Below are 26,770 nucleotides of genomic sequence, written 5' to 3'. Positions count from 1 at the left end.
AAGTGCCCCCACATAAACACATACACGGAAGCAGAGTGTTGGCTTATTACAGATGCTGCTTCGGGACCAGTCCTGCTCATCCGGGCAGAGGGCACTCAGAGCACACCCACAGACCCAGCCTGCCACTCTGGCTGGACTCCTGCTCAGAGAAGACTCCGCTGGCCCTGGGGCAGAAGGGGTGCTGCAGGGCAGAGGGGCGGGGATCAGGGTTTGGCTGGGGAAAGGGGAACTTCCTGCTGGGTGTTGGGTTTCGGGCAGACCAATCTAACTGAACAAGGCAAAGTCTTGGGATTAGCTTTTGAAGTCTTTTTGCTCAAAAATAAGGTCTGTTTTATGAAATTTCCCCTCCACAAGCCCCAGCTGGACAGGCACGGCGGGCCAGGCCTCCTCGCTGGTGGGATGGGGAGGGAGGCAGCCCAGCCGGGTCCCCACACCATCACACCCACGGGCCCCGCCATAGACCACAAACAACTCTGCGGAGAGGCGGAGCCAGATGACACCCCCTCTTTGCACCTCAGTCCCCTCATCCGCATGCTGGAGGAGCTGCTGGCGCCCCTTGCTTTGTACTTCTGACTGCTACCAGGTTGTCAAGTGTTGCAGCAAACAGTTCCCATTGAGGGACCCTCACCGAGGCCACTTCACAGACCCGCCTTGGCCCCTCCCTAACTCAGGGCCTGGGGGACGAGCTGGAGGAGGGGCTCTGTTTGTCCTGTGGACTCGTGAGAAGTCATGGGTCGCCTGTGACGGGAGGAGGGATGTTGGCACCTGCAGACGTCAGTTTCCCTGGTGTTCCAGCCACACCAGGAAGAGGCTCGCGAGCTGCCCTTGCCAAGGGTGGCCATTCCTGGTGGAGCTGGGTGCAGGGAGGCCAGGGTGCTGTAGGCGGGTGGGTCTCCAAGACAGCGAGGTAAGTCCTGGTCTTGCCCCCTGGCTCTGCCCTCTTCCTCCTTGGTCATGGTGGGAGGGGTCCATCCTCTCCCACTGCCCCCCACCCCCACCCCCAAGCCAATACACACAGCCCTGGAGGTCTGGCACTAGGCTCCTTTGACACCTCTCAGAGTCCTATTATTGTAACAAATCAGCCAAAATTCCATGTTACAGTTAAATAGTATAGAAGACGGTTTACTGTACAAGCAAGTTGTGCATTAAAAACAAACACACCAAGCAAATTATAGTGCAAAGCAAGTTTCCATCCCTCCCCCACCCTCTTCCCGGCCCTGGGACGGTTTTAAGGAAGGTATGCGTATAGCAAGTATGAACACCTCAGCATGACAATATGTCACAACCAATCTGTACCCATCACCAATAGGCTTACAGTAATATGGTACCCAAACCCCTTGATTCCTTGTGCTCTCTGAGTCAGTGTTTGCCTCGTATGACTTTAAAGCAGCCTTGTACCACCCCAAGCTGTCTGCACCCACCATGGGCATTAAAAAACAAGACTCAGCACTGCTACTATCACTTTTAATCGGGGACTGGGCAGGGGGCGAGGGGGTCAATTTATTTTCCGGTCCCTGCCCCAGCCAGGGCTTGGATATCAGGAAGCGGGTAGTCATCTGTTGGGGGGGGCTACAAAGTGCTGGGCCCTGGGGACCCAAGGGTGCCTCCCCCTGGGGCCTGGGGCCCGTCTACAACCACAGGGAACAGGAGAGAAGACACCAGGGCAGTGAATTTGTAGCTGCTTCCTGAGGAGGAGTGGGGAGCTCGCCACCCTCAGAACCTGTGCCCCGCCTGAGAGTCAGTGGAATCCCCCAGCAGCTGTTTTGAAGGGAGGAGACGTGCTTTTCTTCCAGAAGACAAACTGCAGCAAGAGGGGGGTTGAGTAAGACCACCAGAAGGACTTCCTAACCTGCCTGAGTGTGCATCCCGTGTGCTTCTCTGGCGGTTGCTGCAGGCTGGGGTGACGGGCCAGCCAAGGGCTGTTACAGAGACAACCGCCAAGGGGCGCTGTGTGGAGGAGATTCCCACCTGCACAGAAGATGGGGCCGAATACAGTGACTAAATCCACATGCTGCCCAACGCTTCTAAGAGTTTTCTTGTCCTTTTCCACTTCTGCCTTTCTAGAATTAAAAAAAAAAAAAAAAAACCTCAGGAGTGGGTTTCTTATGCCTTTCTAGAACCAGAGCACTCAGATGTGCCTAAACCCGGGGGCCAGGACTGTCTTCCCATCTGCAAACTGTAGCACTTCCCGTGAACAGAGCTGGGGCTGAGGCTGCCAAGCCCTTCACAGCTCTTGTGATCTGCCGTCACTCAGCCACTGCGCCCCAGCTCACACCCTCTAGAACAAACGCCTGAGCGCCACAGACGTTGAGATTCCAGCCTTTCACCAGCGCCTCCTTTGTTCCGCAGCAGGGTTACCCTTTGGTGGCAGCTGGTGGGATGCTGCTGAAGGAATGTGACATCTTGAGGAGGTTTTAGGGGGGGCGGCTAACAATTCCACACCCTTGAGGGGGTGGGGGGAGTATCATTCACTATCACGGGGCCTTTTCCTGTAAGGGACTGGGTGTCTGAAAATGTTTGAGAAACTTCTTTTTCTAAAATCAGCTTTGACAACTGGTTTTTTATTTTGCTGTTGTTCAAAACTGCTTTGGGAGCAGACTGGTTAAAGATGGAGGGTTGTATGTCAGAGGTTGGGAGGTTTGGCTGGGCCTTCTCAGGAGGCTGGGGGTCAGGGGTGTGTGCAGCTTGGCTGGACCTAGGTAGGACAGGGAGGCTGACATCTGACCCCATGATGACCCCTCACCCCAAGGCTTTCTGCTGGGACCTGTCCAGTTCTGGTGCTCTCTCCAAAAATGGCAACGTGGAGACCAGCCTAGGGGAAAGGGGACCCTTCCCAGTCCACCGAGAGGAGAGAGGGCACATGGCTTGGATTGGTAAAGTGCACGGAGGACCCGTCTGCAGGTGCCTGCCCTGGTTTCAGGGACCTGCTGTCACAGGCCAGTCTGCTCTGGGGCCCTGGGACCAGGTCGGGGCCTCTTAGAGTTGTCAGGGAGCAGAGCTCGGGGAGGGGTGGGGCGGGCCTGGGGTGTTCTCTTCCATCTCTGCTAGTGACCCCCTGGGGCCTCTGGAGGGGTTCCTTCCTCTTCCATACCATGAGGAAGCCCCCCTTTCAGGGCTGCGGGAAACTTCCAGTTGCGACTTGTGTAAGTGTGGAGGGAAGGGCTGGGCCCACGGGGTGAGGGGTCTCTGAGGAAAACTGCAACGGGAGGTCTTTGTAGGGCTCGGTGGATAAGAGGGCAAACCATATGGGCCAATACCACCTCTCTTTGGGAAAGAGATGGCCTCTGTCCAGGGGCCTGGGCCCCTGACAGCAGTGGGCATGACTGGGGGGGCAGGGGGTGGGTGGCAGGAGGGGGCTTCTCCCACAGGGACATGGGATGAGATGAACAGGATCTGGGCTGGGGGCGGGGTCCTGGAGGAGGTCCCCACCCCTCTGTACAAAATCGTGGCTCTTGGATGAGACGCTCTTAGAGCCGGCCACCAGCTCCGGGGCCGCCTCTCAGGACAGTGGACCCGTCTGGGGCCCACGACTGCCCTGGAGCGTTAAGTCCAGTTGGCGCCCTGAGCCTTGGAGCTGGGCCAGCCGCACTTGTCTGGAAGGGTCTCGGGGGTATCCCCCCGCCGCGCGCCGCCGGCGAGAGCCGTCCACTCCGCCGCAGGCGGTCAGTAGGGCCGCCACACGGCCTCGTCCATGCGGCCGGGCGTGCTCAGCGCGGTGGGCGAGTTGCTGTGGCTGCCGTCGGCCTCCACGCCGTCGCTCTGGCCGCCCAGGCTGGGGTTCATGAGGCTGCCGGTGGCGACCGCGGCGGCGCTGCTGGTGCAGGAGGCCAGCATGCGGGTCGGGGAGCGGTCGCCCCCGCTGCCGCCGCCTCCGCCGCCGGCCGTCATGGAGAACTGGTAGGAGCCCGAGGACGCGCCGTAATAGAGGTGATAGGGGGACGGGCTGGCCGGGAAGGGCCCGCTCTGGTTCTGCGGGGCCCCGGGGTAGGGCGGCGGCAGGTAGGTGTGGTGGAAGCGGCCGCCGGCCGGCATGCTGGCCACGCTGAGGCTGCTGATGCTGGTGCCCGAGGGCGTGGCGCTGTACGGGAAGGCGGCTGACATGGCCCCCGGGTAATGCATTCGGGGGTCGGAAAAGCGGCTCTCCGTGAGGGGCGGCAGGAAGGAGCGGTCGAACTGGCGGGGGTCGGAGAAGGGGTTCAGTTCCGAGGTGCCTGGTGGAAGCGGGGGGGACAGCAAGGAGGACCGGTCATTCGCAGCCGGACGCCCACCGCCCTCCTCCCGCCCGGGGGCCCTTCTTCAAGGACGACCTCGGGCGACGGCCCTGGTTGGTCCAGGGGTTAAGAATCTGCCTGCCAGGGCAGGGGACGCGGGTTCGATCCCTGGTCTGGGAAGATCTCGCATGAGCAAGGCAACTGAGCCGTCTGGCCAGGCTACCGAGCCTCTGCTCTGCCAACAAGGGAAGCCACCGCCGTAAGAAGCCTGTGACCCACAAGAACGGCCCTCACTCGCCACAACTGGAGAAATCCCACAGGCAGCAACGAAGACCCAGTGCAGCCAAAAATTAAAAAATAAATTAATTTTTAAAGAAAGAAAAAAAAAAGGACCTCAGGCTCTGGTTCATAGGCCCGTGTGGGGGACCCCCTGGTTCTAGATCTGGCTCTGCTCTGACCCTTCTGGGCTGCTCGGGGGCTGGAGCCTGTGGACTCCAAATCTGGCCCCCACCTGCGGACAGGTGAGAGCAGGTGTCTGGGCTGTGGGTGGCCGGGGTCGCCTGCCGGGACAGGGAGAGGAGGGGGAGGGCTTGTCTCTCTCCTCCCGGAGTCCTTGTCACAGCCTGGCCGGGCAGAGGCCCGTTGAGGGAGTGAAGCTGGGCTCCCAGCTGGGCTGCTGGTGTCAGGGACACTGAGGACAGGGCCAGCACCGGCCACCCAGCAGCCTGGCCCAACAGCTCCTGCCTCCCTCTCTCCCTCTGGGTTAAGTAAGAGCTGGGAAGACCATGGGTGCGAAGAGGGGCTCTGGTGGTTCTGCAAGATAAGGAGTTAGCCCTGCTTTTTGCAGATAAAGGAAACAGGCGGAGAGAGAAAGATGGCTTCTCCCATGTTGCACGGAAGGGACTGGAACTTGTCAGGGACTCTCTGCTTTCTGCTCCTGCTGGGATGTACCCGTGTGCGTGCGCCCGCCTCACCTCTCTGCCCAGCGGGGCTCAGCGAGGCTACGGGAGCCGTCTGGCCTACATTTGAGGGGGCTGCGTCCACAGCGGCTCTGTCCTTTCCTGCCACCTGGCCTCTCCCTGGGCCTGTCATCTCCACGGCTGCCCGCAGGCTGGAGCTGCCTGGTGGCCAGACGAGGGTCAGATGCCACCCTCACCTGCCTCCACAACAAAGTGAGATGCACATAGAGGGGTCTGGTGGCCTGGACTCTGCCCTCATCGCAGAGAGACCCAGGGTCCAGCCCAGGCCCTGCCCTGACTCTTCCCGGGGGTTTGGCTCCAAGACGAGGGTATCCTCACCTCTGCCTTGCCTTTTGTAATCACAGACTCCCAAACCCTCAACTTCCCAAGAGGCTTCAGGAATGAGTCCAAATCCCTTAGTAGGAAAACCTGAGACTCAGAGAGGGTGAGGCGCTCGCCGGAGGGTCACACAGCAGGACCTGGCAGGGAACCCGGGGTTCTTGGTCCTGAGCACTCACACGTGCCTGAGGGGGAGCTGTCCCATCTCTGAGGCAGCACATTGGAAGTTAACTGTATCGTCTCCAAGCTTAGATACAGATCTTAGTTCTGACACTGACTAGCTGTGTGTTCCTGGGCAAGTCACTTAACCTCTCTGTGCATCGGGCTGTCCCACATGAAAAATGGAGACGATAATAGGCCCTAGGGATTTAATGCATGCAAAGTGCTGACACTGAGCCCAGAGCAGGGGCCTGATGAGGACCTGTGCTGCCGCTGTGGCTGTGACACCTCCCGTTCTTGGCACCCAGGAAAACCGGCCCATTTGGGGCCCAGCAAAGATGAGCCCCTGACCCTGGTCCTTCCTTGTACCCTGGCCACAGGGGTGACTCTGGGCAGCAGTTGGGGGCGGGCAGGTGAGCTCCCAGCAGCAGTTCCACTGGGAAGTCAGTCAGTCCCCAAGCCCTTTGTCCACCAAAAACTAGGGGCCAGAGAGGACTCGGGAGGTGCCCAGCCCTTCCCCTGGCCAGCTCCAGGCAGGCACTTCTTGCAGGGCCTGAGGCACGGCTGGGATAAGAGCTGCAGGTGCTCTCAGGCTTTGCTTTCCCAGATCTGCCTGAGGCGCTGTGTGGCCTCAGATGACACCTGCAACCTCTCTGGGCTTTGGGGTCTTCCCGGCTCAGCTGGGGGTTGCTTCCTCAGCAGCAGGCTCTGGTCCTGGACATGGACCAGAATGTGACGTTGCACCCAGGCTCCAGGTTGGGAAGATGTGGGGGGCGAAGGTCCGGGAGACTGGGGTCTTCTGGCACACCTGGTACCCTCCCTAACAGATCTCTTGACTGGTCAGTGCTGCCCCGAAGCCTAGGGGGTCAGGGGAGCCTGGCTCCTGTCCTCACCTCCCAACCCCGGGGGAGAAGCCTTGCGGGCATTGCCTGGCACCCCTCGGAAGAGCCAAGCATGAGACTAACACCTTGCTCTGAGCTCAGGGAAGTGAGTGCTGCCCCTATGACAGGGAAGCCTTTTTTCAAAACAAAGGGAGGCCAAACAGGGACCCCAGGATGCGAAGACAGGACTGCAGTCTGGGAAACACAGGGGCTGTGCCGGGTGGGCCTGGGTGTATGTGGCACTCGGAGGGTCCCGTGGGCTGCAGGCAGGCCTGCCTGGATCTGCCACCATCCCCTTCTGTCTCCCTCCCAGGGCAGGGTGGCGGGGAGAGCATCTGCCCTCAGCACCCTTCAGCTCCTGCCCCCCCACCACCCTCACCCCCTCCAGCCCAGTAGCCCCAGGAAACCCGAGCTGGCCAGGCCGCTGTCGAGCAGCCAATCCCAACACTGGAAGGAAATGTTTATTTTCTTCTCCAAATTGCCCCAGCTGCTGCATGGTGGCTGAATGAGGCCTTTGAGCTGTGAGAAGCCCCCATTGTGGGCGGCCGCAGCCAGGGGGCTGGGGGCTGGGGTATGGGAGGGTTGGGGCCTCAGCGCTGCTTGCCAGTGACCAAAGCTGGGGGGTCAAAGCTGTTAACAGCAACCAAGAGGAGTGGTGGGGGGCGGGTGCCCTGAAGAGGACCCCCAGGATGGAGTCTGAAGGCAGAGATCTGTCCCACCAGGAGGGGAGGGTCAGAAAGAGGGACTCCCCAGGCCTGGCTCTGCCAACAGCCCCTCTGTGACAGATACCTCCTTCTTCCCACTTTAGAGATGAGAAAACTGAGGCTCAGAGAGGGGAAACGACTTGCCTGAGATCACACAGCCAGTGCCTGTTAGAGCCTACCCGACTGCAAAGGTCAGGCTCCTTCCCTGGTCTTGGATGTCAGAAGCCCTTCCTCTCACTCCAAAGGGGTAGGGTAGGGTCAGCTGGTGTCCCACACAGGCCTGACCTCCTCTCCTCCCAGGCCCCGGGGAGGTAGGGCCTCTGGCTGTTGCTGGGCCAGGCATGGCCCTCTGGGGCTAGACAGGGGTGAGAAGATCTGTCTCAGACTCCGTCAGGTGCTGCTTCCCAAACCTTGTCCACACAGCTGGAAAGGGGAGGGGGGCTACCCTTTCATGGGAGCTGCTGGCCGGGACACCACTCTGTGCCCACCTGCTGGGGTCCAGGAGCTCCTGGCTGGGCGCCAGCCCTGCCCATGGCAGAAGGCCTGGCATCTTAGACCACTTCACCTGCACAAAGGCCGGCCGATGGGCGACGGAAACACGGACAGCTTCTGGGTAGGGCTGGGCACGAGCCCAGAAGACCTCTCCCTGCCACCTGAGCTCAGACCCCTCCACCCTGCAATCCCCTGGGCTCAAGAGTTGCTGAGTGTCTCAAAAGTGGACAGCCCCTGGCCCAGAGCTGCAGGATGGGCCGGGGAGCGGGGGGCGCCTCTCCCCACCTTCAGGGCTCAGTAGGGCCAAGGCCCAGCTCCCCAGGCCAGAAGGGAGGAAATTTCTCTTCATGCCAGGGGGCTTCATCAAGTGCTTCAGTGTGGCATCATGCCTGGCCACATGGCCAGGGCTGAGGGCAGGGCCTCCCTTAACAGAGAGACCCAGTAGGGACCCCCTAGGCCCTCAGAAGTACAGGAGGTGCCCAAAGGCAGGTGCTGTGGACGTTTTGAATCTGGCCAGTGATGGTCTGTGTGACCCAAGGGTGGCCCTTCAACCTCTGAAGCCTCAGTTCACGCATCTGCCAAATGGAATCTAACCAGGGCCCGGAGGGCCGAGAAAGGACACAAACCCGCGGCGCCTGATGGCAGCCGGCCCTCCCGTCCTCGGCCAGTGCTGGGGATGGATGCGCTCAGTCCCCGCCTAGCTTGAGGGTCAGCTGTGCACTCAGCCCCCAGCACCCATCCTACTGGCCAAGAGAACCCGGAGAGCTGCGCACCAGGCCCCGTGCACCTGGACAGTCCGCCTGAGGCCGGGGCTCCCATGGCCTGCCGCGTCCATCCGGCCACGGGGGAGAGACTCCATCCCCCACCTCCGCCCAGAGGCCGCCCTCCTCCTCCCCCCTGTCTGGGAAGTCTCTGGGTCACCGGGGACCTTTCTTAGGTCAAAGTTCTGTGTCCCTCCAGGGCTACAACCTGACTTCACGAAGTTTTTCTGAGTGCAGTGAGATCATCTGAACATCACCCAGGCCCAGGCAGAGGCATCCACCAACCACCTGGCTTTCAGATGAGAAAGGCGAGGTTTGGGGGCCCACCATGTCCTCGGGAGACAGGTGTCTGCCTCAGGCTCTTGGGGCAGGTCCTGTCCAACTCCAACAGGCACGCTGGGGAACCAATGGCTATTTCCCGCAGGGGACAGGGAGCTCCTGGCGGGGCAGGGAAGGGACTCTGTCTGCCTATTCACATTGATCCTTGAGGCCAGGCACTGTGATGGCACAGGGAAGGTGGCAGTATCTATTTGCTGAGTGAAGGAAGGGCTGAGCCCAGGACCGGGCCAAGCAGGCCCTCAGAGTGGGCCGAGTGTCAGAGCAAGTGGGCACCCGCACTCAGTCGTTAAGACCAGGGCGGTACAGTCAAGGACCTTCTGATGAGCTTCCGGTCTGAGGCCCGGGGACCACGCCCAGGCCGCCGCCCGCCCCCCGCTCCCCCGCCGTCCCTGGGTGACGTACCTTGGATGGGGGTCTGGGCCTGGCTGCCGAAGTGGCTGGTGGTGCTGAGCGAGCTCCGGGGGCTGGGCGTGCTGGGTGTCACCCGCATGCGCAGACGCTCCAGGTCCCCGAAGCGGTCGGGGAATCCCTTGGTCTGGTCCTCCAGCTTCTGCCGATGCCCTGCAGAGCATGGAGCCCATGAGCAGCTCGTCACGGGGTGGAGGGTGGGGTGGGCAGAAACACCTTGCTCCGTTGGGAAGTTCTCCCTGCGGTCTAACCTTAGGCCTCTGCAAGGGAGATCCCATTGGCCGTTACCAGCCTCTTTTCTGAACAGAGAACAGTCAGTACGGGCCGCCCTGCGGCTGCCATGATTTTACCCTGACCTTCCGACGCCACAGGTGAGACTCAAGAGAGCTTCCAGGCCACACAGCCAGTAAGTTGTGGAGTCAAGATCTGAACTTGGGAGTTCAACTCAAAGCCCGAGATCTACACCTCTATGTTAAACTTTTTAAAAAATATTTACTTTCACTTATTTGGCTGTGTCAGCTCTTAGCTGGGGCATGCGGAACCTAGCTCCCTGACTAGGGATCGAACTCTGGCCCCTGCATTGCCAGTGGGCAGTCTTAGCCACTGGACCACCAGGGAAGTCCCTATGTTACACTTTTTGGCAGAAGAGAAATCTGAGGCAACAGGCATGCATAGGGGCTCAGGCAGGCTCTGTGGAAGGCAGGGAGAGAACCCAGGGATGGTACCACTCTCTGCCCCCAGCATTCCCTGCCCCCGCCCCCAGCATTTCCATCTGCAAGAGGAATGAGACAAGGCCCAGAATGGGAATGCCGGCTCCTCCAGTCCAGAGCTACCTGGGAACCCCCAGCACATGCCTTCTCCCCTCTGGGCCTCAGACAGGAGGGGAAATTGACCAGGATGCCAGCAAGTGCTGCGGGGCACTGTGTGAGGGGCCGGACTCCCATCTTTGTCCAGAAGCTGGGGACAGGGGGATCAGTGCACCTACTTGGGGCACTGAGCTTGGACAAACTACCAGCGTTTTCCAGGATTCTTCTGCCATTACCATACAAGAAGGACCCCAGCCTCGTCTCCAAGACCCTGGAGGAGCTAGCCGGGTCAAGATGGCCATGCCCTTGCCTTTAAGCAGCCAGTCAAGGCCACCCTCAACCCTTCTTGAATGACATCAGGCTTACAGGGATCACCCCCTTACACACACCCATACACACACGCACAACTTTTTCAGTTACTCATTTTACATTTCACAAGCAACACGTGAATACCTCCAAAAAGAAAAGCATTACAGGTAAGGCTAATGACTCCTCGGACCCACCCTAAATCCTACCCAGAAATCCCCAAGTGATCAATTTGGAGGTCTTTCTTTCCAGGCCTTTTTTAGGGTTGCATGTGCATGGAAAACACAGAGCAAGTTTTTCATGGAACTTTCTTGAATGGTCTCAGCCTGGTTGTATCATTCTGTAACTTGCTCTTCCACAGCCCACCTGGGTGGGGGCCCTCAATTTCGTCATCTGATAAATGCAGAGAGTACCCCCGCCTCAGAGAAACCACAGAGTTTCCGCAAAACCTTGGGAACCCACCCTGGGGCGTGGTGAGGAGCCATGAGTGGGGGCAGAGTGGCCTTGCTGAGCCCGTGTGTGTCCCAAGTTCCTGCTGAGGCAGGCAGGCTGGCCTGGTCCTCTTTCTGTAAGACAACAGAGCTGCGGCTCAGAGAGGTAAAGAAGCTTGCCTGAGGTCACACAGCGAGGAAGTGGGGAGGATTTTCTAGACCTGGGATTCTTGGAAAAGAAGAGTGGGGAATGGGCTCAGGGAGAGGAGAAGGCTTGCCCGAGTCCTGGGGTCTGCCGTGACATGAGGAATTTTCTAGCTTGACAGAGAAAGAAGACGACAGTCTCAGAATATGGCCCCCCCGGGGGGCCTGGGTAAGTGTGATGGGACTCTTCACTGCTGTTGGGAACGAGGGGACAGAGCTGGAGGCTGCAGAATGGGCCTGATTCCTGATTTTCAAATGAGGATGCAATGGATTTTGGTACCCACAGGCCCCCAGGCTGGCTCCACACCCCTGCCACCAGCTCACATAGGCATCTGAGAGCCCTGAGGAATGGAACCGGTTGTCCTGGGGGCCACAGTGGGCTCAGCAAGCCACCAAGAACCAAGGAACCCAAATTCTCCTCCAAGGAGGGCCCAGGCCCAGGCCCATGGGACACGTGGCAGCCAAAATGGGCCCACTTGACACCAGCCAGGCCCCACTACTGCCTCCCAGGACCCCTGGAAACAGGACAAACGTGGGCTGGGGTAAATGTGGCTGGAGCTGAGGCTGCAAACTCAGATGCCTAAGGGGACCAGGCAAGTTTCATAAATGAGGCAGATGGGATGGGTGGAGACTGGGACAGACTGGAGAGGGTGGGCCTTGTAGAAGGGGCAGTTGCCATCCAGCCCAGCTGACTGGTGCCCCGATGGAGGTGGGCCCAGTGTTGCCAGTTTCCAATTTACCAGAAGCCATAAACCTGCTTTTCTGTGAAATCTCCCGTATTATATATGTCAGCGATTAACCCAAATACTGAAAGGTGAAAGTCACTCCGTCATGTCCGACTCTTTGTGACCCCATGGACTATATACAGTCCATGGAATTCTCCAGGCCAGAATACTGGAGTGGGTAGCTGTTCCCTTCTCTAGGAAATCTTACCGCCCCAGGAATCAAACCCGGGTCTCCTGCATTGCAGGTAGATCCTTTACCAGCTGAGCCACCAGGGAAGCCTGGTATACTGAAACCAACAGCAACAACACAATAACCCACTTGGCACAATATGTCCTGCTCAGGGGTTGCCAGTTTGTAGCCTCCAAGTTTGAGGTTTCATTTTCTGGTTGGCTGTCTAACGTGAGCCGTCTAGGGCTGACTAATGGATAGCCCTGGGGAAAGGGTCTCCAGGGGAGTGCCACGGGGCTCAACCTCGGTCCTGGCAGGCCTTGGAGGGCGTGCTCTCGCCCTGGCTGCTGCGGCCACTGGGGACGGCAGGGTGACGTGGATGAGCTGGATCATGGATGCACTGAGAACAATCTCAACAGGGAGGAAGCCGGCTGGATAGATGTGGAGACCGCAGACTGACCTGACAGCAGCTCGGGTGCAAAGGATCCGGGTGTCTTAGTCAACCACAAGCTTGAAGTGAGCCAATGGGGCTACACGAAAGCTGCTGCAAAGCCTCAGGCCTTGCTGTTACTGTCGCTGGCGGATAGAGTCCCGTTTCTGAGTCACACTGAGTACAGAGTGTTTACAGAGACGCCCGCGGGCCGACGGAAGGAGGGCGGGGTTCACAGCCTGCCTGGGTTCAAGGACCGCCCGCAGCCTGGTAGCCGGTAGCTGAGCTTGAGTCACACCCCTTTCCCCCACCCCAAGCCACAGTGGGAGGGCCACACGGTGCCCTTGCGGGTCGTGGTTCCGACCAAACAAGGTCTCTGGATGCTCTCCACCCTCCCAGGTCACTGTCCCCTGTGTGGTCACTTCTACCCCAGCTCACACCGAGGGCGGCAGGATTATCGTCTCCACGTGGAGACCGGGACACTGAGGCCAGGTCGGTGAGTCCTGTCTGGGACACAAAGCCAGGCCAGCACCCAGAGTCGGTGTCAGCACCCAGACCCCTGACCCCAAGTCCAGTGCTCCTTCTCTGAACACCCTCCTTTCGTCCCCATTGTACAGATGGGGCCACTGAGGCTTCAAGATGAACCCTACGCTAAGTGACTGGTCTGGGATATAAAGCAGGTAATGTGGTCCCGGAGCACATGTTCCAACCACATGCTACCCTACTTTCGCAAAGGGCAGAATTCCTGGAGGGGAGTTTTCACGGCACGTGGGGGAACCGCTTCCATGTTGCTGTGGAACCCCCGAGTCAAGGCCTGGGAGGGGCGAAGGGGAGCCCAGGCGGCTCCATGGGGCCAGGGTGCCAGAGAGTCTCAGAGCCACAGGGCCCCGGCCTTCACACTGGGAGAACAGAACTCCCTGTGCCCGAGGAAAGAAGATGGGCCTTCAGAATAGACCTCTTTCATTCCGCCACCCACAGTGAGAGCTGGGGGCGGGGAGCTCTGGCCCAGTTCACCGGGTCACCAGGGGCCCAGCCCTTTCACGCCGGGACTCAGTTTCCCCTCTGTACATACTGCTCCCTGAGGCCCCTCCAGCTTCGAAAGTCCCTGACTTTAGACTCCAAGAACTAGCCACTGGCGAGGAAGCGGGGGTCGCTGGCTCGGGGCCCCTCCGTCTGCTCCTTCTGTTCGCAGGGTTTCTCTAGTATTCTCTGCCTCGCACACTTCAGGGCAGCGGCTCAGGTACAGCCTCTGTCAGGAGTCTTCCTATCCTTTGGGGCTCAGTCCAAGAGCCCCCCACCCCATCTAGGAAGCCACCTTCTCCCAGCACGGAGCCCCACAGCTCCTCTGCAAGGCTAAGAGCAGTAGCTAGCAGGGATGGAAAGAAAAACGGTGGCTGACACTTACTGAGCGCTTTCTCCACTGCAGGGTCTCAGCAGCTGCCACACTCTGCCTTGTTTCACCTGCGTCATCCCCATGGCGCAGGGCAGGGGGTGGGGGGCAGCGGGGGGGGTGCAGGTAGGTGGGGAGGTGTCCCACCACTGTCCCTAGTACACAGGTGAAGAAACTGAGGCTCGGTGAAGGCCAGTGACATGCTCGAGGTCACACGGAAGCACCTGGCCACCTTGCCTTCCTGGAGCCCACCCTACAGGGAACGAGCCTGGCTTTGCAAAGTCAGGGGGGATCCAAACGGTTGGCTGTTAGGGCCCAGCCTAGGCCCAGGGCCCAGTGCCGCGACGGGCCCGGAGAAAGGCAGATGAGAGGGTCTCAGTGGACCCCAGCAGGAGCCCCGCCCCGCTCTGAAGCCCAGTCCAACCTTCTAAACTCACATCCTGCTCTAACCCCCCAAGTCCCTCTCCTCCCTCTGGGCCTCGGTTTCCAGTCCTGTCGAGTGGTTATCATACTGTCTAAGCCCTGGGCTGAGGCTGAGCCAGAGAATGGGCCCCCAAGTGTTTCCGAACAGATGGAGGATGGGACGCTGGGGGAGCACGCCCCCCTTGCCATCTGGGCCTGGCAGCCTGACCCCCTGCAAGCAGCTGGGCTTAACTCACTGAGGACCCCTCTGATGTCACCTCGATCCGGGCTCTGACCTCGTGTGTGAGCCTCCAGGGCCCAGCGACCCGGGGCCTGTCCCGGGCAGCTCTTACCCACTGGTGACTAGGGCAGGCCACTCTCTCTCCTGGGCCTCCGGTGCGTCATCTGTGAAGCGGAGCTCACACTCTTAACTCCTGAGGGTGCAGACAGGCTGAGGAGAATGAAACACCCGGCCTGGCCTTGGCCCTCAAGATTCACAGCTCCTCTTCACTGATCTAGTCAGTGGTGGGGGGAAGTGTTGGGGGGAGGTGTGTGCATGTGGCCTCATAGGTGTGCAAGAAGGATCAGAGTTGGGGGACGAACACTGGATCCGGGCCAGATGGGTGACTCACCCGGGGGTCACAGCGGCAGAAGCCTAAGGACCAGGGCTGGGTTCCAGCGGAGGTGGAGGGGCCTCCCTTCTCTCTACTCCCAGGCATCGCTCGTCCCTGGGCCAGCACTGGGTCCTCAGGGACTGCCAGGGACCTAGTGCTCCCGGGGGGAAACCTGGGGGCCATCAGGGCCATCACCCTGCCTTCACCCTGGCCTAACACAAGCCCCTCGAGACGAGCATGGCAACCACGTGAGCAGACGTTTTCGATGGGCCACGCACTGTGCTAGGCAGGCCACACATGTCATCTCCAAGGGCCATGATGATCCTCTGGGAGGCTGCTACCATCACACCCGTTTTCCACATGGGAAAGTGGAGGCACGTGGCGAAGGGCAAACCTGGAAGGGTGAGCAGGGTGCATGGAGCTCAGCTGCTAAGGTCTTGGCTTCCCAAGACCTCCGAGAGAGAGGACAGCTGGGCTCCTTGGCAGCGAGGCCGGACTGGCAGGAGGCCAGGTCCGTGTCCTGCCGTGGAAGGGGCGAGAAGGGCAGCAGGCCAACCGGAGCCAGGAGCCAGGAGCAGCAGCGCTGGCTGGGGCCGCGGGAGAGGCGCGGTCTGCGGGCGACAATGTGGGCCCCAGCCACGGGGCCCTTCTGCCATCTGAAGCCTCTCGGCCACCTCCTTGGCTACCCGGCCCGGGCCTGGTGCAGCCACAGCTCAGACACAGCGGCCACTGTCCGCCTGGCCGCACGGGTGGGGCACCCGGGCCCGAGGCCCGCTCTGTGGCCTGTCAGGAGATTTACACCCAGCTCTTAACAGCCGCGCGGCATCGCAGGCGGGTGCTGGGCCCGGGGTGGTCCGCTGTGAATCGGCCCCCTGTGAGCAGATGAAAGCCGGTCGGCGGCTGGGCAGAGAAGCGGGCGGGCAGGCAAGGGGCCAGCGGGTCCCTCCTGGGGCCACAACTGGGGCTTCCAGCGGCCTGGGCCTAATTAGGGGGCAGCCCCGGAGGTCTGAGGTTAACCCCTTCCCTCCTGCTGGATGCACTCCCTGGGGGTGGGTGGGTGGGGGGGAACGGGGAGCCAGGACCCTCATCTGGGGAGCACAGGAGGTCTGAGGTTAACCCTTTCCTGCCTGTTGGGTGCACTCCCTGGGGGTGGGCATCCTGGGCACCCCTCCAGTGCCCACACCTGGAATGGAGGATGGAACTGTGGCGACCTGAGGTTGGTGGCCGGCTCAGGGTCACTTGGCCTGCCCATGCTGTCTCTAGCTCCCAGCCGCCCCCGTGGCTGTGTGCTCACCTCCTTCAGGCCTCTGCTCCAACATCACCTCTTCAGGAGGTGACACTTCCCTGTGGGTCCCAGCCCTGCTCGCTCCACCCCTCCCCCAGCTTCGGTTGTCTCTGCAGGACTTCTCACTACCAGAAATCTAGCTAAATCATTTGTTTTACCTCGTTTATCCATTCAACAACTACCTACTGAACACCGACGACGTGCTCACGTCTGTGTTCCAGGGTCTACAGCAATGTCTGGCAAAGCAAAGGACCACCCACCCCCCTGGGGTGGGGGTGGGGCACAAACAGTAATCAGGGAAGATGAAAAATAGGTGAAATAAATGCGTGAGCTATATAGCATCTTAGAAGGTGACAATAAAACGAAAGACAGGAAGTTTAGGGGAACGGGGATGTCTGTGTGTCCAGGGCTGTCAGGAGAGGCATGTCCAGGTAGAGGGAACAGCAGGGCAAAGGCCAAGAGGCCAGCGCGGCCAGAGTAGGGTAAGCAAAGAGGAAGGCGGAGGAGAGGAGGGTGGAGGGGGCCCAGTCACACGTCAGATCTGGGCTTCACGGCCGTGGTGATAGCAGCATGACTTACCATCTCTCCCCACCCCAAGTGTGTGAGACCTGGGAGGGCCAGAACCTGGTCTGTTGGGTTCAATGCAGCCTCCTCAGTTTCTAGAACAATGCCTGATACAGGGTCGGGCCCCAGGAAAGTAGTATTTGTTGAAATCATCCCATGTATATTTTGGGGAAGAAAAGACCCGACCCCCACTCCCGCCCCAGGCAAGATGGGCCGGTGCCTCAGTGAGGAACCTGTGCCCCACCCTTCCAAGTGTGTGTTAGTTGCTCAGTCGTGTCCAACACTTTGCAACCTCAGTGTTTGCAACTGAGTTTGCAACTGTAGCCCGCCAGGCTCCTCTGTCCTTGGGATTTCCCAGGCAAGATTACTGGAGTGGGTAGCTGTTTCCTTCTCCAGTGATCTTCCTGATCCAGGGATCGAACCTGGGTCTCCTGCATTGCAGGCAGATTCTTTATGGCCTGAACCACCAAGGAAGCCCTCTCAAGTACAACACCCGTGAGCCTGGGAGATGGGGTGAGTAGTTCCCCAACTGTGGTCCAGCCCAGGCCCGCTCGAGCACGACCCCGCCTGCCACCATGTTTCAGGATCCTGCTCCACCTGCTTCGTAACCAGCCCCTGGTGACTCTGAGGGACACCAGCCCTGAGAACCTCGGAAACCAAGGCCACACAGGCAGGAAGCCACCAAGCCAGCCTTCAAACCCAGCTGGCCACCTGGCTGCAGACTGGGCACGCTCTGCAGGGCAGCGGAGGGGAACGACCCAGCCACAGAACCCACAGCCAGGCCTCGGGGAGCTGCAAGGCGCCCGCTCCCTGGCTCCCAGGACCAGCCTCGACTCCCATTCCTCCCCACAGAAGGCTCAGCCCTCACATGGGGTTGGGGTGGGGGTGCGGTCCCAAAGCAGGAGAAAAGCCCAGAAGGAAAACCCGGCGAACATCCATCAGGAGAGTCTTGAGAGCCAGTCAGCGACAGACTCATGCAACGCTCACAGCTCCCCACAGCACAAGCTAACGCCATCCCTGCCTTACAGATGAGCACACTGGGCTTGGAAGCCCCTTCCATGCAGCCCTGGCTTCCCTGAGCCCCGGGGTGGAGCCCCAAGGGTGTACCGAAGCTCACCCTGGGGCAAGCGGCTTTGTCTGCCGGCATGTCTCCTCCTGGGGTAGTTGAGGATCAGGTGAGAGACTCTGGGGGACTTCTCTGGCAGTCCAGTGGTTAAGACACTTGCACTGCAGGGGCGCAGGCTTGACCCCTGGTCTGGGAACTGAGATCCTACGTGGCGCACAGCGCAGCCCTCCCCAAAAGAGACTCTGCAAAGGGCCCAGCATCCCGGGAACGCTCGCTGACCAAACGCAGCTGAGCCGGCCTCTGACTACTTACAGGTGGGGAAATGGAAGCTGAGAAAGGAGGCGGCGGTGTCCAAAGGTGGCCGAGTGCAGGCCAGGTTGGAGCTGGAACCAGGGGTGCTGGGGAGACCCGCCCTGAGGGCCGGGCGGAGGGGAGGAGACCAGGAGGGCCACCTCCCACATTCGCCCTTTTCTATAAATGAGCTTCTGCTAAGATCAGAGGGCGGCAAAGGATAAGATGGACGGATGGCATCACCAACTCAATGGACATGAATCTGAGCAAGCTCCTGGAGACAGTGAAGGACAGGGAAGCCTGGCGAGTGCTGCAGTCCATGGGGTTGCAAAGTCGGATATGACTTAGTGTCTGAACAACAACCAAGATTTTGTTTCAAGAAACTGCTTTAAAACCACTGATCTGGCCCACACTGACTTGCTTCTGACTCCAGGGTCTTTCAGAGCCCAGCTTTGTTCCTTTCCTCTTGCTGCCTCCAACTATGCCATCCCTGCCCCAACCAGCTCACCCCAGGAAGGGGCTGTCTCAGGTGTGGGAGACCTAGGGAGAGACGAGCAGACAAGGACTCGACTGGGGGGCTCTCAAGGGCAGAGAGCTGAGCCTCCTTCCTCATCCAGCGGCCTTAGTTGGGGAGGGTGGGCAGCTCTGGGCCGGGCAGGGCTGAACACAGCGGGTCCAGGCATTGGACCCTTCTGGAATCTGAGGGATCCAGGCATTGGCTGGGTCCTGGGACCCTGGGACCCTTCCCATCAAGCTCCAAGTCCCCTGCCCACCAGCCTCTATGCACGGAAGCTCGCCGCTTTATGGAGTGGCTCCTCAGTGCTCAGCATCATGCTGAGCCCAACTGTGGCTCCCATTCATCCTGATTCAGCCCCTGGAGACTTACAGTAAAACAGCACCTCCTTCATCAGAGACTCAATACCTCTATTACTATGACCTGGGTTTCTCAGCAGCCACCCTGCTGCTGACCAAGAAAGGTTCAACCATTGACCAATGGTGGTGGTGGTGGTGGTGGGAGTATGGGGGAAGCCAGACAACAAGGATTAACAGAACACCGGGGATCCAGAGACTCACAAGGACCCTCCCACTGCTACAGCCAGATACTATCCACATGCCATCACTGGCCAGCAGGCTGGGAGGTATCATCCCACTTCCTGGAGGAGGCAGCCGAGGTGCAGAGAGGTCAAGGACTGCCCCAAGGTCCCCCGGCCAGGCAAGCCGGGTCAGAATCTGCTCTCTGTACCAGGCACCTGTGGCTCACAAGGGCTTCCCAGACATCACCGCCTTGAGACTCTTGGGGTCACTGACCTCGTTCACAGATGACAAAACCAAGACCAAAAAGGAGACAAGACTTCTCTTGAGTCACAAAGCCCAAGGTCATAGTCATGGGCCCATCCACATCTAATCCCTGCGGGAAGGAACCAGCAGGAATTTGGCCAGGGCAGGTGCCAGCTGGGAGGTGAATCACTTGGGCCTGATGACTGTGATCAGGAGCCTGGGTGGAGGGGGTTAGAGGAGGTGGCCTTGACAAGCCTGCAGGGAAACACTTCCAGGGCTGTAAGACCCAGCTCTGAGCCCTTTCCCGGTGGCCAGGTGCTGGCGTGGGCTGGACAGATCAGGGGGCCAGGCCTGATTCCCCAAGGGGAGAGTGGCCCAGGGCCAGGCCTGGCTGGTCCTCACTGAGGCTGCCCTTGCACAGCCACAGCGCCTTCCCAGCCTCCTTCCTCAGGCCCACTTAGGCCTGGAATTGGAACTGAAAGCTATTTGTGGGAAGACAGGGCACCTCCCTACACCTAAGACAGTGTGAGGCCCTGGCCAGGTTCCCAACATCCCCAGGGCTGGATTCCTCCTTCTGGGAACCCAGTGACCCTCTGGTTCAGAATCCCATGAGACAAGAAATGTGAGAGGGTTTTCTAAACTGTAAAGGGCCTCAATACATCGATCATGCCACAAGTCGGGGCCAGTCCACATAAGAGCTCTGCTCTGAGGTCAGGAAGCAACCAGTCCAGAGATGACTGGCTGCTTCTTTGTTTCATTCATTCATTCCCTCATTCATTCAGGAAACACTGGTCTCTGGCCCACAGTGGCAGCTGCTCCTCCGGTTTCCCTAATCTGAATCTGAAACTCTGGGTCATCCAGCAGGCAGAAGCAACGAAACAGAAACCTTCTTTGATGCTAAAATGCACAGATGCCCTGCTCCCTGCAGAGAATACGTGCTCAATAAACATTTGCGGAATCAGATCTGCATTCCTATCTCAAGAGGTGGGTCCTGGGGTCAGAGTGTCTGGGCTCTATGAGACTTAAGTCACACCCTGAGATTCAAAGGAAGGGTTTCCAAGGAGGGGATATGGCCTCGCACCCCAAGCAGCACCTGCTTCGCGTGCTCCCTCCCTCCCATGCTGGCAGAGGAAGCTGGGGTGGAGTCAAGCCAACCTGGCCCCATCTCCACCCCAAACACACAATGCCCTCTCTGCAGTCTTTTCCATTCTTTCCTTTCCATATTCCCCCCAATGGGCAGTCAACCCTCGGGGTGGCAGGGTGGAGGTCAAGCTGATTCCATCACCTCCCCTTTGCAGCCTGGCTTCCTACAGCCCCAGGCTTAGCATCAGCACGTACTGCAGGGAGGCCGGGGTGCAGAGTTGAGCGGCAGGACTGCAGTCCCCCACGGCTCCAGGGATCCAGTGCCATCTGCCTGACTCTGGTGACCCCACTGGGCCCTCCTCCCCAACCCAGTTGGCTCAATGGCTTTGGCACTTACGTCTAGGCTCCCGGGGTCCATCCACGGTCACTTTGATGGCGCGATGGTAGGTGGCCACTTGCGTGGGGTTGGTGAACACGGTGATGGTCAGCGTGAAACTCTTACCTGGGGCGGAAATAAAGGCAGGAGGTTGGCACCAGGAAGCTATTCACAACAGCCTGAAGCCCTCATCTTCCAGAAGGGCCGGGTCTCTCTCCTGTGACCCCGAGGTAAAGAGAGGGCTCTGAGTGAACATCAAGCTGCTGGGCTTGGCATTCAAGGCCCCCTGGAGGCCTGGCACCCATTTGATCACATTCCCCCTGCCCTGCGTTCTGGCCTCCCTGGCTTATTTCTTCCCTGTTTTTTGGCCTTTGTGCTATTCCTCAGAGACTCTCAGGATTTGGGGGAGGGGAGCCAGGATAGGTACATGTTTTTTCCTGAAAATAATTCATAACCTTTAGAGAAAAATTTGAGAATACAGAAAATACAAAAAAAAAGAAGAAACCACCCACAGTTCCACTAACTAGAGAGAAACACTATTAACATTTGACTGTTCTCTCCTGCAACCCTTTTCGGGCGAGTGTGTGTTTTTACACAGTTGTAAAAATGACACTAAAGTAAATATTTCCGTACCCTCTTTTTTTTTTTCTGTTCACTTAACATCACATCATAAGCACTTATGTCATTAAAAATTCTTCATAAACTTCATTTTTAATGGCTGCAAAATATTTCCACTCATGGAAGTCTCATCTTTTATTTATCCGTCTCCTTATCTTGGGTATTTATGCTGCTGCTCATTTCTTATTGGCGTGTGCAACTGGGGCTTGAAAAAGGACTGATTTGGGAGCTACAGACATTTCATTTGTAGACACAACTGTTATTTCCAGAACTCTGTTCTATTTTTAGATAGACATTTGGCCCCAAAAGTCTCCATTCAAAATTCCTGAGGGGAAAAAAAAACTTTAAAAATCATGATTTTTGTGTTACCGTTTAAAATAAAAGGAAAGTGACCTTCTGTTTATAAAAATCTTTGTCTACACCTCTGCTTATTTCCTTAGATTAGACTCCAGGCAGCGGTGAGTGATTTCATCGCATCAGAGGGCTGAGATGGATTCAGGGGCCCTGATCTCCCCAGTGAGATGACTCTCCAGAGAGAAGCATGGTGATCGGAATGGGGCCGAGTCTACTGTGATGTGCTCAGCATCTTCAGGACCAAGTCTATCAAGGCGGAAGATCTCTGAAACGCTCTTAACTTCAACACCTTTGTTCTATTATCAGTGAGACTGAAACGTTTCATGTGTTTATCATCTGTTCTCATCCAACACAAATGAGTGCTTCACGGTCTTCCAGAGTTGTAAGGTTTTAACGCCTTAAACACACACACACACACACCCCACTCTCCAGCAAGCTTCTTAACACTCTCCTTGTCCTGTTTGTGGCAATCGGTCTCCCACTTCACTGGCCCTTAGATTTCGCTTTCTGACTCTGAGCTGATTTGCATTTTCAGTTCTGCCTCTTGATTGGTGACTGCTCCTGTCTTTTCATGTTTGGGGAGGTTTCCCCGTGGAACAAGCAGATAAAGGGTACCTTTGATCAATATCATCCTCTCGAACTCTTACATCGCTCTTTGATTCTTCTAGGGATTTACCGGTTGGCCTGGTAGAAGGTAAAGGTTTTTCCTCAAAGGGCAACCTAATTTTCCCAGCACCTTTTCTGAAGTTGGAGTCTCCTTTCCTGCCCTGTTCTCCATTTCATCAAAGTCTCCACAATATATGAGGTTGGGGGTGGGGGGTGCGCGAGGATACTGAACCCCAAGTCACACTGGCCTCCTTCTGCTCTGCCTCTGAGCACCCCTACCTCTGGTCCCCAGTTACGTGCCTGGGGACCCCCCGAGGGCAGGGCCAATGGCTCTGTGCACCTGCGTCCCCCAGGGCTGTCCTCATTTTCTCAACACCCATCCAGGACAGGCAGACCCAATTCCACATTCCCACTTCACAGGTGGGAGACAAAAATTTGAGGAGTGTGTGTCGGTGGGAGGGACCAATAGCCAGCTTAGCATGGCTGGTACTTGATGATCCAGTGATGGGAGTGAAAATTCCAGCCCCAGAAACAGGACAACCCAGCGCAAAAGAAAACAGCCATAAAAAGGAACAAAACTGCCATTTGCAGAGACATGGATGGACCTAGAGACTGTCACACGGACCGAAGGAAGTCAGAAAAAGAAAAACAAATAGCGTATATTAGCACATATATGTGAATTCTAGAAAAATGATACAGGTGAACCTATTTGCAAAGCAGACACAGAGATACAGACAAAGAGAACAAATGTATGGACCCCACAGGGCAAGAGTGGGTGGGATGAACTGGGAGATTACGACTGGCATATACACACTACTATGTATAAAATAGAGACTAGGATAATGAGAGGAGAAGGCGATGGCACCCCACTCCAGTACTCTCGCCTGGAAAATCCCATGGACGGAGGAGCCTGGTGGGCTGCAGTCCATGGGGTCGCTGGGAGTCGGACACAACTGAGCGACTTCACTTTCACTTTTCACTTTCATGCATTGGAGAAGAAAATGGCAACCCACTCCAGTGTTCTTGCCTGGAGAATCCCAGGGACGGGGGAGCCGTGTGGGCTGCCGTCCATGGGGTCGCACAGAGTCGGCCACGACTGAAGCGACTTAGCAGCAGCAGCAGTAGGATAATGAGAACCTACTGTATAGACAGGGAACTCTACTCAATGCTCTGCAGTGACCTAAATGGAAAGGAAATCCGGAAAAAAAAAAAAAAAGAGGGGATATATGTACACATATAGCTGATTCACTTTGCTTTACAGCAGAAACTAACAGCACTGTGAAGCAAGGATGTGTGTGTCAGTCGCTCGATCATGTCTGACTCTTTGTGACACCATGGACTGTAGCCCCCCAGGCTCCCCGTCCACGGGATCTTTCAGGCAAGAATACTGGAGTGGGTGGCCATTCTCTTCTGCAGGGGATCTCCCCCACCCAGGGATCGAACCCGGGTGTCCTGCATTGCAGGCAGGTTCTTTACTGTCTGAGTCACCAGTTCAGTTCAGTCGCTCAGTCCTGTCCGACTCTGCGACTCCACGAGTCACAACCAGGGAAGCCCCTAAAAGCAAAGATACTTGGATAAAAAAAAAAGAAAAAAGAAAACCAGTCAGGCTGCTGGGGCCACACCAATGGGGGCTTCTGAGCCTGGGAGAGTGTGTGTGTGTGGGAAGGAGCAGGGTAAGGGTAGCCGTTTAAATTGAGGTGTGACTCGAACTGGGGCAGAGAGGGGCCTCTGTGGAGGAACTTTCCAGAACTGGCGGCTGGAGGCAGGGATGGAAATGCACCTGCGTCTGACCTGGCGTCTGGGCCAGAGAAACTAGCCTGGCCCCTCACTCTCAGACCACAGGGGCACTTCCATGGCTTCTGGAAAACAGGGCGTGCAGAAAGTCTCTTGGCCTCAGGCTCTCCGCCCACCCCCTCCCAGGGACCCTTCTGCCCCATTACTGCTTCCTCTCATTCTGAGGTCCGTTCCCTGCTGGACCCTCTCCCTAACCAGTCAGGCACTGTCCAGAGGTCACTGGGCTTCTGACCCTTCCCATTGCCTCCCTGGTACCAGGGTGGTTTAGGTGGCCAGCCCAGAGCCAATGGGCTGCAGGGTCCCTGCACTCGCCAGATCACTGAAGCCCTCTGCTTTTAACCTCACTTGCTTCAGGTCGTCACTGAAAAGTCACCTTCCCAGGGAGGCTCTCCCGGGTCACTTCATCTAAAGGAGGCATTTTTATCCTGGCACGCCTCTTAGAATTGAGCGGGTTTGAGAAGTGCGATAGGAAAAAAAGAAAAGGACAGCAACTGTGTCTTCCCTAGCCTCCACCTGGAATGTAGCATCTCTCTGAAGGATGAACGTAGGCAACAAACCACAGAGGCATGACAGCAGTCTCCGTGACCTTGTCGCCAACAGACGTCACAGATACTAACATATCACGTTACAGACGATGCAGATTTCTTTAAATATCTTTTGTGCACGTCACAACTTCAAAGTCATAGTCATCATCAAACCCATTGCTAGATCTTGCTATTTAACAGGCTAACAAGACAGCATATTTATCACATAAAAAAAAATGTTTTGCTAACTGTGTTTTAATCTAATTGGCTTTCATCACCATCCTTTGCATTTTATCTCATTCTTTTTTTTTTCATGGTCCACTTTCTAAAAAAATTATTTTTAATTAGAGGATAATTGCTTTGCAATATTGTATAAATGTCTGCCACACATCAACATGAATCAGCCGTAGGTATACATATGTCCCCTCCCTCTTGAACTTCCCTCCCACCTCCCGATCCATCCCACCCCTCTAGGTTGAAAAACACTATTCTGAGACTGTTAAAGGGGTTCCTGGAGCGATCAAAGGTTAAGAAGCTCACTCTGAAGCATCACAGACCTTCCCACTTCCACTTGCTAGGCTTGAATTTCCTCCTAAGGTTTATTACTGCTAATAATCCATCTACTTGTTTATCTTGTCTCTCTCCACTAGATGAAATGGTCGAAAGGCATCATCAACTCAATGGACAGGAGTCTGAGCAAACTCTGGGAGGTAGTGAAGGACAGGGAAGCCTGGTGTGCTGCAGTCCATGGGGTCGCAAAGAGCCAGACACGACTGAGCAACTGAACAAGTAGATGATACGCTCAGTGGGGGCCAGAATATTTGTCTTCATTGCTCTGTCCCCAGCCCCTAGGACAGCATCTGGCACACAGCATGTGCCCAAAGAATGTTTGTGAAATGAATTAAGGGCAGAGGTTACTGCTCCCATTTTACAGATGAGAAAACTGAGGCTCACAGCAGGGCAATGAGTTGGCCAGGTCACACGATAACCAAGCAGAACCCGGAAAGGTTAGCACTTACTGGAGCCTAACCCGCCACAATGACCCTAAGCATCTACTCCTTGGGTGTGAAAAACTCCACCCCACTAGGCAGCAAGCCACAGGCCAGCCCTGACATCACCAGCCCACCTCAACAGCTTCCTCCCAGTTTCTAGGCCTGACACCACCCTTCCCAGGTACCCACAGAGAGGAGGGAGGGAGGAGCTGGGACCTGGGAGCAGGAGTGGGAGGGGTCAGGTGTCAGGTGCCACAGGAGGCTGCGCCCCCCACCTCCGCGAACCAGAGGTGGGGGAAGCCATCTCCCAGAGCACCCCTCGCCTCTCTCTGTGCCTGGCAGCAAATCCATCCAGCCGTCTCTTAAGGGCAGGAAGCCGAGAGGACTTTGTGCAGGAATCCCAGGCTCACTTGCACATCAAGGTGCAACTCCTGGACTGTGGGCAGGTGGCCCTGCAAGTGGGGGCCGGAGTCCTAGTCTGGAGATTGCTGCTCTGTGGGGCTGAGAACGGCGTCCAGACTTCACCAGAGGACCCGGGTTTCGGTTGCTGAATGCAGCAGAACGTGGTGAGGTCTGGCAGTGTGGTGCTGGGCAAGTCTCTGTCCCTCTAGGCCTGGGTTCCTGTGGAACGAGTTCCCGCCCCTGGGGCTTCATGGACAGGGGGAGGACGCATCTCTGGGGGCCTCTGGATTTGTTCAGGGTCGACCAAGAAGCCATCTACTCCTCTCCCACCAGCTGTCCCCCTAAGCCTGTGTCCACAATCGCATTCCAAATTTCTTGCCACACACTGAGGTTTCTTTTTAACCAGTTCATGACAGTTCAGTTCTTTTCATCTTCACCTAGGCCAGTAGCCCCCTCCTCAGTTCAGTTCAGTTCAGTTCAGCCAGTCAGTCGTGTCTGACTCTTTGCGACCCCAGGGACTATAGCAAGCCAGGCCTCCCTGTCCATCACCAACTCCCGAAGTTTACTCAAACTCAGGTCCATTGAGTCAGTGATGCCACCCAACCACCTCATCTTCTGTTGTCCCCTTCTCCTTCTACCTTCAATTTTTTCTAGCATCAGGGTCTTTTCCAGTGAGTCAGTTCTTTCCCTCAGGTGGCCAAAGTATTGGGAGTTTCAGCTTCAGCATCAGTCCTTCCAATGAATATTTACTGATTTCCTTTAGGATGGACTGGTTGGATCTCCTTGCAGTCCAAGGGACTCTCAAGA

The 26,770-nt window shown here is 57.3% G+C and overlaps 1 protein-coding gene across 2 annotated transcripts in view; it reads right to left on the bottom strand.

The window, feature by feature from the left end:
* Window positions 1-1,448: 1,448 nt before the first annotated feature.
* RUNX3 (RUNX family transcription factor 3) overlaps window positions 1,449-26,770 on the bottom strand; it is a 64,445-nt gene continuing 39,123 nt past the window's right edge. For both annotated transcript variants that reach the window (NM_001369867.1, NM_001193158.2), the window contains 3 exons: window positions 20,695-20,799; window positions 9,248-9,406; window positions 1,449-4,211 (listed from right to left, as the gene is read on the bottom strand). In NM_001369867.1, the coding sequence (NP_001356796.1) occupies window positions 3,664-4,211; window positions 9,248-9,406; window positions 20,695-20,799 (812 nt within the window). In that variant the 3' untranslated portion in view covers window positions 1,449-3,663. The remainder of the gene's footprint in view (window positions 4,212-9,247; window positions 9,407-20,694; window positions 20,800-26,770) is intronic.

Source organism: Bos taurus, chromosome 2 (assembly GCF_002263795.3).
Source record: "Bos taurus isolate L1 Dominette 01449 registration number 42190680 breed Hereford chromosome 2, ARS-UCD2.0, whole genome shotgun sequence".
NCBI classification, from domain to species: Eukaryota; Metazoa; Chordata; class Mammalia; order Artiodactyla; family Bovidae; genus Bos; species Bos taurus.
The sequence above is the reverse complement of the archived record's forward strand: the minus strand, read 5'-3'. Positions and strand labels throughout refer to the sequence as shown.